This window comes from Procambarus clarkii, chromosome 89 (genome assembly GCF_040958095.1).
Source record: "Procambarus clarkii isolate CNS0578487 chromosome 89, FALCON_Pclarkii_2.0, whole genome shotgun sequence".
NCBI lineage: Eukaryota > Metazoa > Arthropoda > Malacostraca > Decapoda > Cambaridae > Procambarus > Procambarus clarkii.
This window is the reverse complement of record NC_091238.1, coordinates 12,177,625-12,196,302: the sequence shown is the minus strand read 5'-3', so window position 1 is coordinate 12,196,302 and position 18,678 is coordinate 12,177,625. Positions and strand designations below refer to the sequence as shown.

Below are 18,678 nucleotides of genomic sequence, written 5' to 3'. Positions count from 1 at the left end.
CACACACACACACACACACACACACACACACACACACACACACCCAAGCCAATACACAAAAAACACCCTTTATAAAGAATCCAAGAGACATTGGCACACTGAATGGAATATTGACTGATGAATCACCTCACAGAGACATACACAATACAGATACTGCCCAAATAACCATGATATACCTCGTCTGTAACAACCATTAGAGGATATACGCGTTCCTAACGGGTATAACTAGCCGCTGTACTCGTTACATAACCACTAATGCAGACTATGAAGATAGCTTACAGATAATTCAAAGGATCGCATGAACAGCATACAGAGTATACCTGCTTGAGTATGTGGACACAGAATGTGTATACACACTTGATCAACTACACATACTCAGGTAATTAGCTCAGGTAGGGGAAAAATAACAGATTTAAACACTAGAGGGAAAAATAAGCAGTGGTCAGAAAACATCATCAGCGGTTAGTTCAAATCTCCAGCGATAAAAACCTACTCCAGCCATGAACTTCTAGTGGTTATCCGAGTGTGTTGGTCAAGATTATCTGAGGGTGGTTATCTTGATGTTATCTTGAGATGATTTCGGGGCTTTAGTGTCCCCGCGGCCCGGTCCTCGACCAGGCCTTCACCCCCAGGAAGCAGCCCGTGACAGCTGACTAACACCCAGGTACCTATTTTACTGCTAGGTAACAGGGGCATAGGGCGAAAGAAACTCTGCCCATTGTTTCTCGCTGGCGCCCGAGATCGAACCCGGGACCACAGGATCACAAGTCCAGTGTGCTGTCCGCTCGGCCGACAGGGGGGGGGGGAAGTAAAATGTAAATATCTCTTATGATTTTCGAGAAATTATATATATATCATTCGCAGTGAGTTAAGTGGTTCCATTTTATGAGGCAGTCCGCCTCACAAGGAGGAAGACCGCTTCTGTTTTGTTTTGGTTTCCAGTACTTGTTCCAGCGCCGCCTATTACGGTGAAGGTTTAATCATTTATTAAACAGTCGTTCGGAACATTCCTCTGAACAGAACTGAAACTGGTGAAGTCCACAATGGTGTTGCCAGTTTCCCAGTAGCTATATTTAATATGTTTCAGTATTTCTCGATGATATGTTTCAGTATTTCTTGATCATATTTTTCAATATTTTTATACTTCAATATTTCTTGATCATGTATTCCAGTATTTTTGTGTCACATTGCAGTAGTCCTTGGGGCCAGATTCACGAAAGCACTTACGTAAGTACTTACGAACCTGTACATCTTTTTCTTAATCTTTGGCGGCTTTGTTTCCAATTATTAAACAGTTAATGAGCTCCGAAGCACCATGAGGCTGTTTATAACAATAACAACAGTTGATTGAGACGTTTCTATGCTTGTAAACTGTTTTAATGAATGTAACCAAAGCCGTCAAAGATTGAGGAAAGATGTACACGTTCGTAAGTGCTTGCCTAAGTGCTTTCGTGAATGTGGCCCCTTGTTCATATATTCTAATATTTCTTGACGTGGCACTTGACCGTGGCACTTGACGTGGCACTTGACGTGGCACTTGACGTGGCACTTGACCGTGGCACTTGACGTGGCACTTGACGTGGCACTTGACGTGGCACTTGACCGTGGCACTTGATCAGAACTGATAAGGCAAGAGAGAATGCATCACGCGTGACGGATTACTTCTCACCACAACTGCCGTACAGAAGGAGAGTGTAAGGTGATTAGGGATTATTAACAAGGAGGCCCAACAACGTGAAGAAACAGGCCAGACGCTGGAAATGAACCAAGAGAGTGATCGCGGAGACCTGAACATGCTCCAGAGAAGCTGGTCTTCACACTTGAGCCAACATGAGCGGGCCTCTAGCTGCCTCTGTTGTCCAGACTGTAGACGCCGCGAGGGGCGCCGGGCCTCAGTGTGGTACAGGTTTCTGTGCAGCACTTGAATGCGGATCTTAAGAGCTTCGAGTGGACAAACCGGCTTTTGTTGCTAAAATACAAATCACTGCGACTCTTTACCCTCCTTGTTCACTGGCGGGGAAGGACTCTTTATCACGCTTGGTCGACGGCACTCCTCTACAGGTGTCATGCTTGGTCGACGGCACTCCTCTACAGGTGTCATGCTTGGTCGACGGCACTCCTCTACAGGTGTCATGCTTGGTCGACGGCACTCCTCTACAGGTGTCACGCTTGGTCGACGGCACTCCTCTACAGGTGTCATGCTTGGTCGACGGCACTCCTCTACAGGTGTCATGCTTGGTCGACGGCACTCCTCTACAGGTGTCATGCTTGGTCGACGGCACTCCTCTACAGGTGTCAGGCTTGGTCGACGGCACTCCTCTACAGGTGCCAGGCTTGGTCGACCGCACTCATCTTAAAGCAGATTCAATAATGTTCCTCTTGAACACGCTTTTACAAGTCGTTATTGAAGAAGCCATCTCCCAGTTAATTTGGTGAGAACTTTCTGACAAATGAACAAAGCATTAGACAGTTGGCCATGTCTTACAGAGTATTTATGTTGCGAAAGTCTACATATCAAATCTTTGGATGTTTGCCCAACATAGAACTTATGACAGTCTTGACAAGGTATTTGGTAAATGACACAATTGTCATTTACCAAATACCTTGTCAAGACTGTCATAAGTTCTATGTTGGGCAAACATCCAAAGATTTGATATGTAGACTTTCGCAACATAAATACTCTGTAAGACATGGCCAACTGTCTAATGCTTTGTTCATTTGTCAGAAAGTTCTCACCAAATTAACTGGGAGATGGCTTCTTCAATAACGACTTGTAAAAGCGTGTTCAAGAGGAACATTATTGAATCTGCTTTAATACAGATTACAAAATCATGTAATGTGAACACTAGCAGTTGTTTGTGTAATTTAGATCCATTTTTGATTGATCAGTTAAAGGGCGATTTGAGTAGGATTATTGATCCAAATTTGTCTCACTAATAACTTATTAATATCCCTTCATCTCATTAATGACATTGTACCTCACTTCACCTCTTTCCTGCCTATATATCTACATTCACTGAACTGGTAATCCATTCTTCTGAAGATGTATTATTAAATACGAAAGTACTTATGGAAATTCCTGTCTTAATCCTTTGTTCGTGGTCTGACACTGTCGCATTGCTCATCATGTGTTAATTTCTTCGTGATTTACACACACACACACACACACACACACACACACACACACACACACACACACACACACACACACACACACATACACATACACATACACATACACACACACACACACACATGTATATATCCTATATATGCATATATATCCTATATGTATATAGTATATATACACACATGTATATATCCTCCTAAAATGGTATACTTTATAACAACTATTTGGTGGAACTTACAACTATGAACTGACCCAAAAAATAGTTTACATTTGTAGTCAAATATTATAGAGGGCAGATAAATATAAAAAGCGTTAAACATTCCTTGGATTATTATAGTACATATACGTACTATACTGGGCCTCAGATAGTGCATATTGGGCCTACCCAACAAATATATGGACAGGTTAGGTTAGGTTTTTTCAGTTACTTTTATAATTTTGTTTAGAATGTCATTTAGGTTAATTCAGTAACACAAAACGCGATTTTTGTTTGGGGACCAACAGTACATATTTGTACTGTTGGTCCCCAAATGCGATAAGCAATATCAGTTTAGGAGGATAAGTTGATATATGAGTTGAAAGACTAATTAGCCAGGTGAGACCAATTAGATCGGAAGGAAAGACCAATTAGAGCCAGGTGAGCAATTGTGACCTCTGAAGTCTTCGCAAGAATATATTCCCTGGCACCGCTACACCCGCAGCAGCAGCATCACCAAACAGGCAACATATGTGGATACTATTCTTTCTACGTAGGCAACATTACTTCTACTGCCATGTAGACACAGTATTACTCCCGTATCAACACCGTAGCTCATGTAGACATTACTGGTGCATTCGCGACAACCTCCCTACATAGCCAGCATTATGTGCACTATAAAGAGCATTACCGCTACGTAGCCAAGACTACGGCAATGCTGGAAACAGCATTGTGGCGCGTACACTACTGCTACGCAAGCAAGCTGCGTACGCAACACTACACCTCCATACGCAACACTTCACCTCCATACGCAACACAACTGCGTACGCAACACTACTCATGTACAAGCAGTGCTATTGCATACACAAAACTACACCTTCGTGCGTAACACTACAGCACCATATGTATCACTACTGGCGTATACGCAGCTCAAGACTACTTACTAACTACTCAAGAGGACAACTACGTATGGAAGACTACCGCTAAGTATGCAAGACTACTGCTACGAATGTAAGACTATTGGCAGACATTACAAGACTCAGCACAAGACCCGTGTAATAGGGAACAGAAACAACTGGATAATTAACTGAAGAAGAAAAAGCAGAAACACATAACAGAAGTATAATCATACGAGTTCCTGGCTTGATAATTAACTTTATTTTACTGTTAGCGACGGTAATAAAATGTTTTTGGGGATATAAGTAGTAATGGTGTATTGGAGATGGGTAAATATGTGAGTATTAGAATATGTGGTTTACCTGTGTGGTTGTCACTATACTGTGTGGTCTACCACCATGGTTGTCACTATACTGTGTGGTCTACCACCATGGTTGTCACTATACTGTGTGGTCTACCACCATGGTTGTCACTATACTGTGTGGTCTACCTGTGTGGTTGTCACTATACTGTGTGGTCTACCACCATGGTTGTCACTATACTGTGGTCTACCACCATGGTTGTCAGTATACTGTGTGGTCTACCACTATGGTTGTCACTATACTGTGTGGTCTACCACCATGGTTGTCACTATACTGTGTGGTCTACCACCATGGTCTACTACCTAATCTAATCTATAATCTAATAATCTAATCTAATCTATAATCTAATATAATCTAATAATCTAATCTAATCTATAATCTAATATAATCTAGATTGAATCCAAATTACGTCATCTAACTTGCACCTGCATGACAATCTAACTTCACTCTAACTGATGGCCAACTAAGTTAATATAACTCGCATATAACACACCATACATACCTATCTAAATATTGTTATATAAATTATACCTATATAGGGTAATCTAACACGGTGATAGGTTATTGTAATCTAGACGGGACCAAATAATGTGGTCTAGATGTATTGTAAACATTTGAATTTTGAATTTGAATTGTCGATGAAATGTTTATTGTGTATTGATTTGTTAAGACCTATAAAATTTATATTATTTGTAATTCTAAAATTTTTGTAGACAAAATTTAACTAATCCTCGTCACATTTAAAACGAGTTTCCCCTAGTTTACCCTTTCTATTAGTAAACTGTCAGGCTGCATTTCACTTAGGAATTTGCGCGAGTATCCCCTTCATTTAGTAAACTGGGTGAGCCTTTGCTTCATGTGGTAAACTTTGCTAGTCTACCTTTGAGATAGAGACCCGCATTAACTTTTGATTTAACCTCTGTAACCCTTTCCTCTACCGCCCACAAGATGGGTATGGGGTACATAATAACTAAAGTAAACTCAACCATTCGGTTAATGGATTGGCTGAACAATCCGACCCCACAATTAGTGCTCTACATAGGTCTACCCCACAGTAGACTTGAACAAAAATAGTACTGTATGCCCAGATATACAGGACTGAACTACAATATGTATACCCATAATTCCTGGACAAAATTAGTCTACCAACAACACTACAATAGTATACACCACATCAAACCATCCTCCTGTTGTATAGTACTTTTTGTAACTATGTGAATATAGTGTAAATATGTGTATAAATGGAGTATAGTATAGTGTAAATATATGTGTAAATATGTGTACATACAATGACGTAATGGACAATTACATAGTAGAATTTGGCACTATTCACTTTATAGTCTACCTATATTAAAATGTGCTTTATTAGGCCTAGGAATACTCTAGTTTGGATTTTAACTTTTAATTTTAGCTCTAATATAGTTAGTTCATTTATTACACAAGATGGGTATGGGGTGCATAATAAATGAACTAACTATAGCAAAGCTAAAATTAAAGCTAAATTCCAAACTAAAATATTCCTAGGCCTAATATAGCACATATACGTACTACCTTAGGCCTCGGATGGTTAGGTTAGGTTAGGTTAGGTTAGGTTAGGTTAGGTTTTATTGGACACATAAATACAGAATCTTTTCCGGTTTGACTATCTTCAATAGTACCAAATTGTACTTTCTAGCTGTCCGTTACGTCATAATATTTAGGAAGGGCTTCATTGTTACTATAAGTACTATCTAAAGAGGCGGATGGACTGACACACATATACGGAATAACTATAGTATACTCACATATACTGAACTACAGTAGTATACTCACATATACTGAACTACAGTAGTATACTCACATATACTGAACTACAGTAGTATACTCACATATACTGAACTACAGTAGTATACTCACATATACTGAACTACAGTAGTATACCCATAAATACTGAACTACAGTAGTATACTCACATATACTGAACTACAGTAGTATACTCACATATACTGAACTACAGTAGTATACTCACATATACTGAACTACAGTAGTATACCCATAAATACTGAACTATAATATTATACCCTACATATACTGAACAATAATCGTATACCCCATATATGCTGAACTATAATAGTATACCCCATATATGCTGAACTATAATAGTATACCCCATATATGCTGAACTATAATAGTATACCCCATATATGCTGAACTATAATAGTATACCCCATATATGCTGAACTATAATAGTATACCCCATATATGCTGAACTATAATAGTATACCCCATATATACTGAACTATAATAGTATACTCCATATATACTGAACTATAATAGTATACCCCTCATACTGAACTATAATAGTATACTCCATATATACTGAACTATAATAGTATACTCCATATATACTGAACTATAATAGTATACCCCTCATACTGAACTATAATAGTATACCCCTTAAACTGAACTATAATAGTATACCCCCATATATACTAAACTATAATAGTATACCCCATATATACTGAACTATAATAGTATACCCCATATATACTGAACTATAATAGTATACCCTACATGTACTGAACTATAATAGTATACCCCACATATACTGAACTATAATAGTATACCCTTTATACTGAACTATAATAGTATACCCCACATATACTGAACTATAATAATATACCTCTTATATACTGAACTATAATAGTATACCCCATATATACTGAATTATAATAGTATACCACACATATACTGAAATATAGTATACCCACATACCAAACTACACAAGTATACCCATAAATACTCAACTACACATGTTCATCCATAATTACTGAACTGCAAAAGTATACCGACATATACTGAACAACAACGGTATAGCCATAACCGCTGACCGACAGCAGTTAACCCGTAACTACTGATCTACAATAGTCTACAACTTTTACAACCTGCGTTGGTCTCCTCCAATCACTAGACCAGATTGGAATGCCTCAGTTACCCCATAAACTACTCCTCCCCCCACCGACTCGCCCGGCCTACGTCCCGTAACGGCTAACTTCAATATATATAAATTTCACAAACTACCCTAATACTGAACTTAAACAGTTTACCACAATTTGTGAAATATAATTAATCTACTCGTTAATTACATTCGTCCCCCGAATTATAATTATATTTCGGATAACTTACATAATCACTATACAGCGTGTGCATTATTATATAAGAAATTATATAAATAATATGCAGACAACGCAGCACTATGTAATGTGGCTACATATAAATTAACCAAGTAAGCACTAGAAGATGGAAGAGACGACGATGTTTTGGTCTGTCCTGGACACAATCGACTTGATAATGATCCAGGACGAAACCTCTTTATCGTCTGGTGTGTGATGACCAAGACACGCCAGAAGATGAGGGAACAACGTCTCCTCATCTTCTGGTGCGTATATAGTTTGGTCATGATAAATATAACTATTCAACATAGAAATAGATTGTCAAAAATATCGTTATGTTGTAAACTAAACTAAAAAAAAACTAAATATACCAAATAAAAAAAAACAGAAAATATATACAAACAAATTGCATCTTTAAAATAGCCGGAATTAAACGTAAAAAAAAATTACTAATAAAATATATATATATAAATTTAAAATTAAAACTAAATCAAAACAATGTTGATACAAAACTACAGGCAATAGGCATCTCACAGACAACACTCAAAGGTAGGAAAGAGACTATACTGACTGTAGTTTCATAATGACCTTTCACTCTACCTTGACTGATGAACGTGTCATAGTAGTTCAAGAGGTTGGCCCGCTGTAACACCCGGTACAGCTGCAGCTCGGATTCGTTGGAGGGCTGTGACGTCACGGCCACTGTAACAACAGAAAATATTGCGTTATGGACAAGAAGGAATTTTATGTAATTTAAATGACTTAAAAATACGACTTTAAATAGGATTTAACGAAGGTTTATATATAGATACAGCACATATAATTACACACAAGTTAATTTTGTTACTACATTAAACACAAAATTAAAAAAAATATAGGTTTAAATCATCAATAAACCCCCAAAATACATACATACATACATACATACATACATACACACATACATACATACATACATACAGGGCAACACACGAAGGCGGGGTCCAAGAGCTAATAGCTCGATTCTGCAGGGACAAATAGTAAATACAAACCAAGCATATCCACTACAACATCAACATTTCCTTTATTTCCTAGCAGTTATTTTTATTGGAATACTCTTTATTCTCTCTACCAGCCATCCGGGCCCACATGTATAACCATATAGGAGGCAGTATACCCTCCTCCCTAGAACACAACACCACCAGTGTATTTACAACCACGTGTTGTTCTCTGCCTGAGAGAACGACTCTTCTAGTGAAGAGCCAATGAGGGGACCACCACACTAAGGTACACTGTAACAGCATACCGTTGTATGGTGCGAGAGGGCACACCACGACACATCACATACACAACATACTCATCATAACACTACACATCCCCGTCATAACACACCATTACATCACACCATAACATCCCACACCACACGTCAATACCACATAACACACCATAATAACCCATCACACACCGCACCACATCACCACCACATCACCACAACACCACACACCACAGCACACCACATTACCACCACACCACATCACCACCACATCACTACCACACCACAGCACACCACATCACCACCACACCACTACCACATCACCACCACACCACAGCACACCACATCACCACCACACCACACAACACACCAAAACACCACAGCACACCACCACATCACCACCACAACACCGCACCACAACGTACCATCGGTGTCGAAGGTGGAGTCCATGGGTGCAGACCAGAGTGGTGGTGTCACAGACGGTGAGAACACCCGCCCTGTGCCGCCTCCTCCACCCATACAGGCCGTCACCACCCTCACCGTCACCACCCTCACCGTCACGCCCTCACCGTCACCACTGCCTACAATGCTAACACCGTCACAGATAAAATAACCACCAATACCAGCAGCGTCACAAGCAGTGTCACCACTAGCAGTAGCAACACTAAGGTCACCACAGCAGTAGGGAGCAGTAGCAACAATAAGGTCACCACCGGCAGCAGTAAGGAGCAGTAGCAACACTAAGGTCACCACCACCAGCAGTAGGGAACAGTAGCAACACTAAGGTCACCACCGGCAGCAGTAAGGAGCAGTAGCAACACTAAGGTCACCACCACCAGCAGTAGGGAACAGTAGCAACACTAAGGTCACCACAGCAGTAGGGAGCAGTAGCAACACTAAGGTCACCACAGCAGTAGGGAGCAGTAGCAACAATAAGGTCACCACCAGCAGCAGTAAGGAGCAGTAGCAACACTAAGGTCACCACCACCAGCAGTAGGGAACAGTAGCAACAATAAGGTCACCACCACCAGTAAGGAGCAGTAGCAACACTAAGGTCACCACCACCAGCAGTAGGGAACAGTAGCAACACTAAGGTCACCACAGCAGTAGGGAGCAGTAGCAACACTAAGGTCACCACCACCAGCAGTAGGGAACAGTAGCAACAATAAGGTCACCACCACCAGCAGTAGGGAGCAGTAGCAACACTAAGGTCACCACAGCAGTAGGGAGCAGTAGCAACAATAAGGTCACCACCGGCAGCAGTAAGGAGCAGTAGCAACACTAAGGTCACCACCACCAGCAGTAGGGAACAGTAGCAACACTAAGGTCACCACCGGCAGCAGTAAGGAGCAGTAGCAACACTAAGGTCACCACCACCAGCAGTAGGGAACAGTAGCAACACTAAGGTCACCACAGCAGTAGGGAGCAGTAGCAACACTAAGGTCACCACAGCAGTAGGGAGCAGTAGCAACAATAAGGTCACCACCAGCAGCAGTAAGGAGCAGTAGCAACACTAAGGTCACCACCACCAGCAGTAGGGAACAGTAGCAACAATAAGGTCACCACCACCAGTAAGGAGCAGTAGCAACACTAAGGTCACCACCACCAGCAGTAGGGAACAGTAGCAACACTAAGGTCACCACAGCAGTAGGGAGCAGTAGCAACACTAAGGTCACCACCACCAGCAGTAGGGAACAGTAGCAACAATAAGGTCACCACCACCAGTAAGGAGCAGTAGCAACACTAAGGTCACCACCACCAGCAGCAGGTAACAGTAGCAACACTAAGGTCACCACCAGCAGCAGTAGGGAGCAGTAGCAACAATAAGGTCACCACCACCAGCAGTAGGGAGCAGTAGCAACACTAAGGTCACCACAGCAGTAGGGAGCAGTAGCAACAATAAGGTCACCACCACAGCAGTAGGGAGCAGTAGCAACACTAAGGTCACCACCAGCAGTAGGGAGCAGTAGCAACACTAAGGTCACCACCACCAGCAGTAGGGAACAGTAGTAACACTAAGGTCACCACCAGCAGTAGGGAGCAATAGCAACACTAAGGTCACCACCACTAGCAGTAGGGAGCAGTAGCAACAATAAGGTCACCACCAGTAGGGAGCAGTAGCAACACTAAGGTCACCACTAGCAGTAGGGAACAGTAGCAACACTAAGGTCACCACAGCAGTAGGGAGCAGTAACAACACTAAGGTCACCACCAGCAGCAGTAGGGAGCAGTAGCAACACTAAGGTCACCACCACCAGCAGTAGGGAACAGTAGCAACACTAAGGTCACCACCACCAGCAGTAGGGAGCAGTAGCAACACTAAGGTCACCACCACCAGCAGTAGGGAACAGTAGCAACAACAAGGTCACCACCAGCAGTAGGGAGCAGTAGCAACACTAAGGTCACCACCACCACCAGCAGTAGGGAACAGTAGCAACAACAAGGTCACCACCAGCAGTAGGGAGCAGTAGCAACACTAAGGTCACCACCACCACCAGCAGTAGGGAACAGTAGCAACAACAAGGTCACCACCACAGCAGCAACACTAAGGTCACCACCACAGCAGTAGGGAGCAGTAGCAACACTAAGGTCACCACCACCAGCAGTAGGGAACAGTAGCAACACTAAGGTCACCACCACAGCAGTAGGGAGCAGTAGCAACACTAAGGTCACCACCACCAGCAGTAGGGAACAGTAGCAACACTAAGGTCACCACCACCAGCAGTAGGGGAACAGTAGCAACACTAAGGTCACCACCACAGCAGTAGGGAGCAGTAGCAACACTAAGGTCACCACCACCAGCAGTAGGGGAACAGTAACAACACTAAGGTCACCACCACAGCAGTAGGGAGCAGTAGCAACACTAAGGTCACCACCACCAGCAGTAGGGAACAGTAGCAACAACAAGGTCACCACCAGCAGTAGGGAGCAGTAGCAACACTAAGGTCACCACCACCAGCAGTAGGGAGCAGTAGCAACACTAAGGTCACCACCACCAGCAGTAGGGAGCAGTAGCAACACTAAGGTCACCACCACCAGCAGTAGGGGAACAGTAGCAACACTAAGGTCACCACCAGCAGCAGTAGGGAGCAGTAGCAACACTAAGGTCACCACCACCAGCAGTAGGGAACAGTAGCAACAACAAGGTCACCACCAGCAGTAGGGAGCAGTAGCAACACTAAGGTCACCACCACCAGCAGTAGGGAACAGTAGCAACAACAAGGTCACCACCAGCAGTAGGGAGCAGTAGCAACACTAAGGTCACCACCACCAGCAGTAGGGAGCAGTAGCAACACTAAGGTCACCACCAGCAGTAGGGAGCAGTAGCAACACTAAGGTCACCACCACCAGCAGTAGGGAGCAGTAGCAACACTAAGGTCACCACCACCACCAGCAGCAGGGAACAGTAGCAACAACAAGGTCACCACCAGCAGTAGGGAGCAGTAGCAACACTAAGGTCACCACCACCACAAGCAGGGAACAGTAGCAACAACAAGGTCACCAGCAGTAGCAGCACTAAGGTCATCAGCAGAAGTATGGAGCAATAGCAGCAGCAGGAGCAGGGAGCAGTAGCACCACCACCGTCACCTCCACACAAAAACTTAGACTAGACTAAATGGGACTTGCTGTCATACACCAGGAGGCCAGGAGGTACCTCGCGGGGGGGGGGGGTAATGGGGGGGAGCAATGGGTATAATAGAAAAAAACAGTTGAACAGGAGGTGGGGGGGAGGTGGAGGGACCAGTGGAGAGAAGGTAGGGATGGAAGGGGTTGAAAGGGGGGAGGAGGGGGGATGTGTGATGTGATTGGGTGAAAAATAAGGGGAGGGAATATGGAATGGGATTTAGCAAATGGGATGGAGGGATGCAGCGCCTGGAGGGAGGGAGAGGGGGGGTGATGAAGGGGGAGATGAGACTGAGAAATGCAGATGAAGGGGGGGGGGAGGAGGAGTTGCGTGGAGGGGGAGGGGGGGGGAGTTGCAGTGGAAGGAGAATTCATATGGAGAAGAGTGAGATACTGGAGGGAAAGTGTGTAGAAGTGAGAGACGGGTGAGGGCTTATAGTTGTGAGGGAGGGAGGGAGGGAGAGGGGAAGGGAGGGAGAGGAAGAGAGAGAAGAGAGAGAGAGAGAGAGAGAGAGAGAGAGAGAGAGAGAGAGAGAGAGAGAGAGAGAGAGAGAGAGAGAGAGAGAGAGAGAGAGAGAGAGAGAGAGAGAGAGGGGGGGGAGGGAGGAGGGGGGGAGACCGAGGTGGATAAGAACGGTAGGCAAATGCAGGTAGGGAAGGGTAAGGGAGAGATTTAAATGTAGAATAAGAAATATGGGCAGCTGGTGGTGGAGGGTAGGGAGCGGGGGTAGGAGGGTTGGGGGGGGTCGTGGGACCACCGGGGTGGGGGGAGGGTAAGGAGGGGGGGGGGAGGTGCCATGTATGCAACATAATACGGGTGAAAACAGAACGTTTGCCGAAGCAGAGGGCGACTGGACTTGACGGTTGCATTAATACGTCACCAGTTTTTGTTCAGCAAATATTGTGTTGTGAGCAAACACCCGCAGTGGAGCAAGTTACCGCGTAGAGCAGTGTAGACTACGGTGGCTGGGACGCTCACTCTCTTCACGCTAACATCTGGCAGGTCTGCAGGCGGTGGGTCACAATAACCTGCAGGAACACTTCATCTTCAACCTACACATCTTGACAATTAAGAAACGGCGACGTTTCGGTCAGCCGTTTCTTCATTTAACCTACGGGTTTGGTCCCAACTTGTGAGTCATTGTGACAAGAAGGCACCAGTTGTTGTTATAGATTCAGCTACTCGGAACAAGTTCCAAGTAGCACGAGCTATGGTGAGCCCGTGGCGTACCTGGCACAGGAGCGGTGCTGTGTGGCACCAGGCTGGGAAGACTGGCACCTACGGTGCTGTGGATGGACACCAAGTCACAATAACGGGGCTGAAACACACCACCCAACCCACAGATAAAGGGGCCTCGTGGCTGAGTGGACAGCGCTCGGGGGTCATAGTCTTAAGGGGCAACGCATGCAGGTTGCCTCACCGTATAAACAGCTCGTCCTCTTGAGCGGTCACTACATCACCAAACTGATGTACTAAATTGTCCGAACCTAACCTAGCCGAAGACCCACAAATAGAAAACGGAACATCTCGTCAATTATGCGAGCCTCTATGATTTTTAGTACAGCAGTTTATGGCCGTTGGTAACTTATACGACAAAATGTGACGTTATAGGCCGAGCTGCTATATAAGATAACAACATAATAACCTCCTAACTTTCATACTTTGCAAACATCAAAAGATATTACAATCTTAATTCAGAAAACTATACCTCTTAAATATTCTCATTTCAAACTGCTAGCAAACAAATTTCAATAAAAAAATTGATAGCGAGAGACACAGAAACACGAAGAATAAGGAGGAGAAGAAACGAATAAAAACCGAGATGTGAGAAGTGAGATAAAGAGAGGCTGAGGAAGAGGTGGAGCCAACAGGTGCGAGAGAGAGGCAGGTAGAGAGGCAGGTAGAGAGGCAGGTAGAGAGGCAGAGAGAGAGGCAGGTAGAGAGGCAGAGAGAGAGGCAGGTAGAGAGGCAGGTAGAGAGGCAGGTAGAGAGGCAGAGAGAGAAGCAGGTAGAGAGGCAGGTAGAGAGGCAGGTAGAGAGAGAGGCAGGTAGAGAGGCAGAGAGAGAGACAGGTAGAGAGGCAGGTAAAGAGGCAGAGAGAGAGGCAGGTAGAGAGGCAGGTAGAGAGGCAGAGAGAGAAGCAGGTAGAGAGGCAGGTAGAGAGGCAGGTAGAGAGAGAGGCAGGTAGAGAAGCAGGTAGAGAGGCAGGTAGAGAGGCAGGTAGAGAGAGAGGCAGGTAGAGAGGCAGAGAGAGAGACAGGTAGAGAGGCAGAGAGAGAGGCAGGTAGAGAGGCAGAGAGAGAGGCAGGTAGAGAGGCAGGTAGAGAGGCAGGTAGAGAGGCAGGTAGAGAGGCAGGTAGAGAGGCAGGTCCATCACCGCCAACACCTGGGCTCCGAGCCACTGCTCTAATTTATGCCTTCACTCTCAAAGAGCTGCCGGCGCGGAGGGGCACAACGGCCATATTACCGCGTACCAAATAAAAAAATATATATATATAAATATATATATATAGGGACAGACCCTGGGAATTGAAAGGAGTATTGCTAGGTGACAATGGTCGCGGCTCTGCACTCAATTGTGCTGCTCCTATATTGGCTATCACACATGCGCGCGCACACACGCACGTGTACGCACACACCCGTGTAAGCATAAACACACACACACACACCACAATTTGTGAACGACCATTCGGCCTGATAAACTCGAGACGTCTCTGTATCTTGAGAGGTTGATTGTCATCGTGTGTATATATGTATGTTTGTGTATATGTATAAATGTATCTGTATACAAAACATGTAGAAGCTGGTCAGAAATGCATTTCACTTTTGTAAACGCACATTAGTGACATTACGTAAAAAAGACACATAAAACACTCTATATGTATCACAGACGTAAATCTGTGTAGTGATGTATTTTATGTATGAAGGTTAAATTAGCATTTTAAAAGCACTACAATCACCTTCTGTGGTTGAGTGTTCAATAAATCACTGAACTATATGTTTAACACATCTCTCACCCTGTCCATGGAGGACAGAAGAAACTGTATAAATGCCGGTTAGCATCATAATTGTCTGGCCACGTCTGTGGTAGAAAAATAATAATAATAAAAAAAAATAATAAAAACATGATAAAAAAACCATTCCTCCACCTGATTTACCAATCCTCCACCTCCCCATTTTCCTTCGTTCCCATTTTCTCCCAACTAAACCCCCAACTCAATCAAAATAGTAAATGTGCACCCGACCCAATTAATGCCACTCATCACTGAGAGATGTCCGCTCATGAGTAACGGCGTGTTATATTGACCGGTGTGTAATGTTGACCGGTGTGTTATGTTGACCGGTGTGTTATATTGACCGATGTGTTATATTGACCGATGTGTTATATTGGCCGGCGTGTTGTATTGATCGGTGTAATACTGACCGGCGTGTTATATTGACCGGTGTGTTGTATTGACCGGCGAGTTATACTGACCGGTGTGTTATACTGCCAATGTTATATTGACCGGTGTGTTGTATTGACCGGCGAGTTATACTAACCGGTGTGTTATACTGCCAATGTTATATTGACCGGTGTGTTGTATCGACCGGCGTATTATATTGACCGTCATGTTGTATTGACCAGCGTGTTATATTGACCGGTGTGTTATACTGCCGATGTTATATTGACCGATGTGTTGTACTGACCGGCGTGTTATATTGACCGGCGTGTTATACTGATGTTATATTGACCGGTGTGTTGTATTGACCGAGGTGTTATATTGACCGGGGTGTATAGGTGGAGGTGTATCGGTGATGTGCTTGTTAATGTGCTTAAAAGATCTCCTCTCGCCCCTCTGTGGCTGGATGGTCAATATCTCACTCCGCTGTATGTGGCCTGACAGATCTCTATCCCTGTCCATGGAGGCCAGAAGACGAGGTATATACATGTTGGTTAGCTTTGTATACATGTACGGCCTCGTCTCTGGTAGGAAAACAGCCCAAAATATATACATCTCATACAGTATATGTATGAGATGAACTAGCACCCCCTCCTCCCCCTTCTCTTATTCCTTATCCTTCCTCCCTATCCCATTTCTCCAATTGATTCCCGATATTTGTGGTTCAAAGTATCTATATCTCTATCTGCCGGTATCTCTATCGCCCGGTATCTATGTCCCTCGTTATCTCTAGCCTCGGTATTGGGCTCAATCATATCTACATTTGAAATATTTGTTAACTACTCAGACGATGAAAAGATTATTTCTAATGTTTCAGTGATTCATATACAGTTTCCACCTGTGCTCCTTTGTGCGAGTACCGCCCCGAGCTAAACAGCCTGCTTTTTATCTACGCTATCAATTACCCGGAGAATTTGCATGGTGTGATCATGTCTCTCCTAACTCTTCTGGCATCCAGTGAAGTTTAATTCACGCCATTCATTCCTTGTAGTTCTGTAAGTAGTCTTGTGGCATGCCTTGCAACCTTCTCCAGCCTGGCTCCAGCATGACGTATGGACGTCATGCTGGAGCTGCATACTCCACAACTGGTCTGACATATGTGTGTGTGTGAAAAACGAGCAGAGAGAGAGAGAGATTTGGCCTAAGCTCTATACACAGAAGGTCGCGACAAGTATAGAACACCAAACACATTCAGCAGTGAATGAACCCCACCGACCCCCACCTATCCCCCCTATTCCCCCCCCCCCAAACACTTCCTCTCACCCTGACCCCCAAATAGGTCAGGGAGACACTATCTACCCCCCACCCCCACCCCCACACACCCCACCCCCACACACCCCACCCAACATGACACTGTCAACATAATCCCCAACATGTTTTATACCTGCGAGACAACGTCCGCCAAGGAACATACATTTGCATAAGAATCATTATCAAGCGGCAAACGCGGAGGGGAAATGCAACCAATTGTCTTAACTAGCGCTAAGCACGACGCTCCAACTAGCAATTAGTTGATAAAACTGCGCTTAGATCTTAGTAATTAGCGGAACAGATTTTCACTCATTTTTCTCTAGCAGGCTGACAAAAAGGTAATGAGAGGGAGAGAGAGAGAGAGAGAGAGAGAGACAGAGACAGAGACAGAGACAGAGAGAGAGAGAGAGAGAGAGAGAGAGAGAGAGAGAGAGAGAGAGAGAGAGAGAGAGAGAGAGAGAGAGACAGAGAGAGAGAGAGACAGAGAGAGAGAGAGACAGAGAGAGAGAGAGACAGAGAGAGAGAGAGACAGAGAGAGAGAGAGAGAGAGACAGAGAGAGAGAGACAGAGAGAGAGAGACAGAGAGAGAGAGAGATATAGAGGTGTGAGAAGGGGGTACGTTCGGCACCATTAGGTTTTTGCCGGGTCTACTCTGGCGGAGGGGCGCCCCAAAATAGCGGATACCGGCTAACATGTGCGGCGACACAAAAATGCTAATGGTGGCACACCTTGCGAAAAACCATTGTACAAACACGCACTGTCAACCACCCGTCCTAACACCCCCCCTCCCCCCCCCCATGCACCTCCCACCCCCCCTTACTGCACAACAACCCCCTCTCTCCCTCCCCCCCCCTCCCATCCCATTCCATTTCTCACTCTCATTCCGCACTATGTCACTCACTCCCCGAGTTCTCATTCGCCAGTGCTTACGTATCAGTGGGGGAGAGTGAGCTCCAGTGACTACTCAGTAGTCAGTAGAGTGACTACTACCTCCTCCTTGTATCTCTTGCCTTATATTTTAACTACGACGTCCAAATTCTTTGTAAAATCTGGTCTTGAAGTTGTGGATGGAGGTGGCTTCCACAACGTCTTCTTCTTGCAGTGCATTCCACTTGCTGTCCACTCGTAAGGAGCAGGAGTATTTCCATACGTTTCTTAGACTCATTTGCGTTTTCAGCTTCCATTTAGCATGAGACTCAACTTTTCCAATTGAGAGAAAGTAGTCCTCTCGTCCTACTTTCTCTCAATTTAAAGGGTTGTTTTTGTCCACGTTGTCCATTGCCTCTCAGTATCTTGTATGCTGTTATCATAACTCCTCTATTTCTTCTATCCCCTTGGGTTGTGAAATTGTGTTCCCATAACCTCTCCTCGGA

The 18,678-nt window shown here is 44.3% G+C and overlaps 1 protein-coding gene across 4 annotated transcripts in view; it reads right to left on the bottom strand.

Moving 5' to 3' along the window:
* Nucleotides 1–18,678, bottom strand: part of LOC123749683 (NGFI-A-binding protein homolog) — a 359,667-nt gene that overhangs the window by 751 nt on the left and 340,238 nt on the right. For 2 of the 4 annotated variants that reach the window (XR_011225813.1, XM_069318036.1), the window contains one exon: nucleotides 8,338–8,439. Coding sequence is in view for 3 of the 4 variants with exons in the window: in XM_069318036.1 (XP_069174137.1) it covers nucleotides 8,338–8,439 (102 nt within the window). In the remaining variant the exon portion in view is untranslated. Of the gene's footprint in view, nucleotides 1–8,325; nucleotides 8,440–18,678 lie in introns of all 4 variants that reach the window. The other 2 variants (XM_069318033.1, XM_069318035.1) reach the window with 1 other exon arrangement.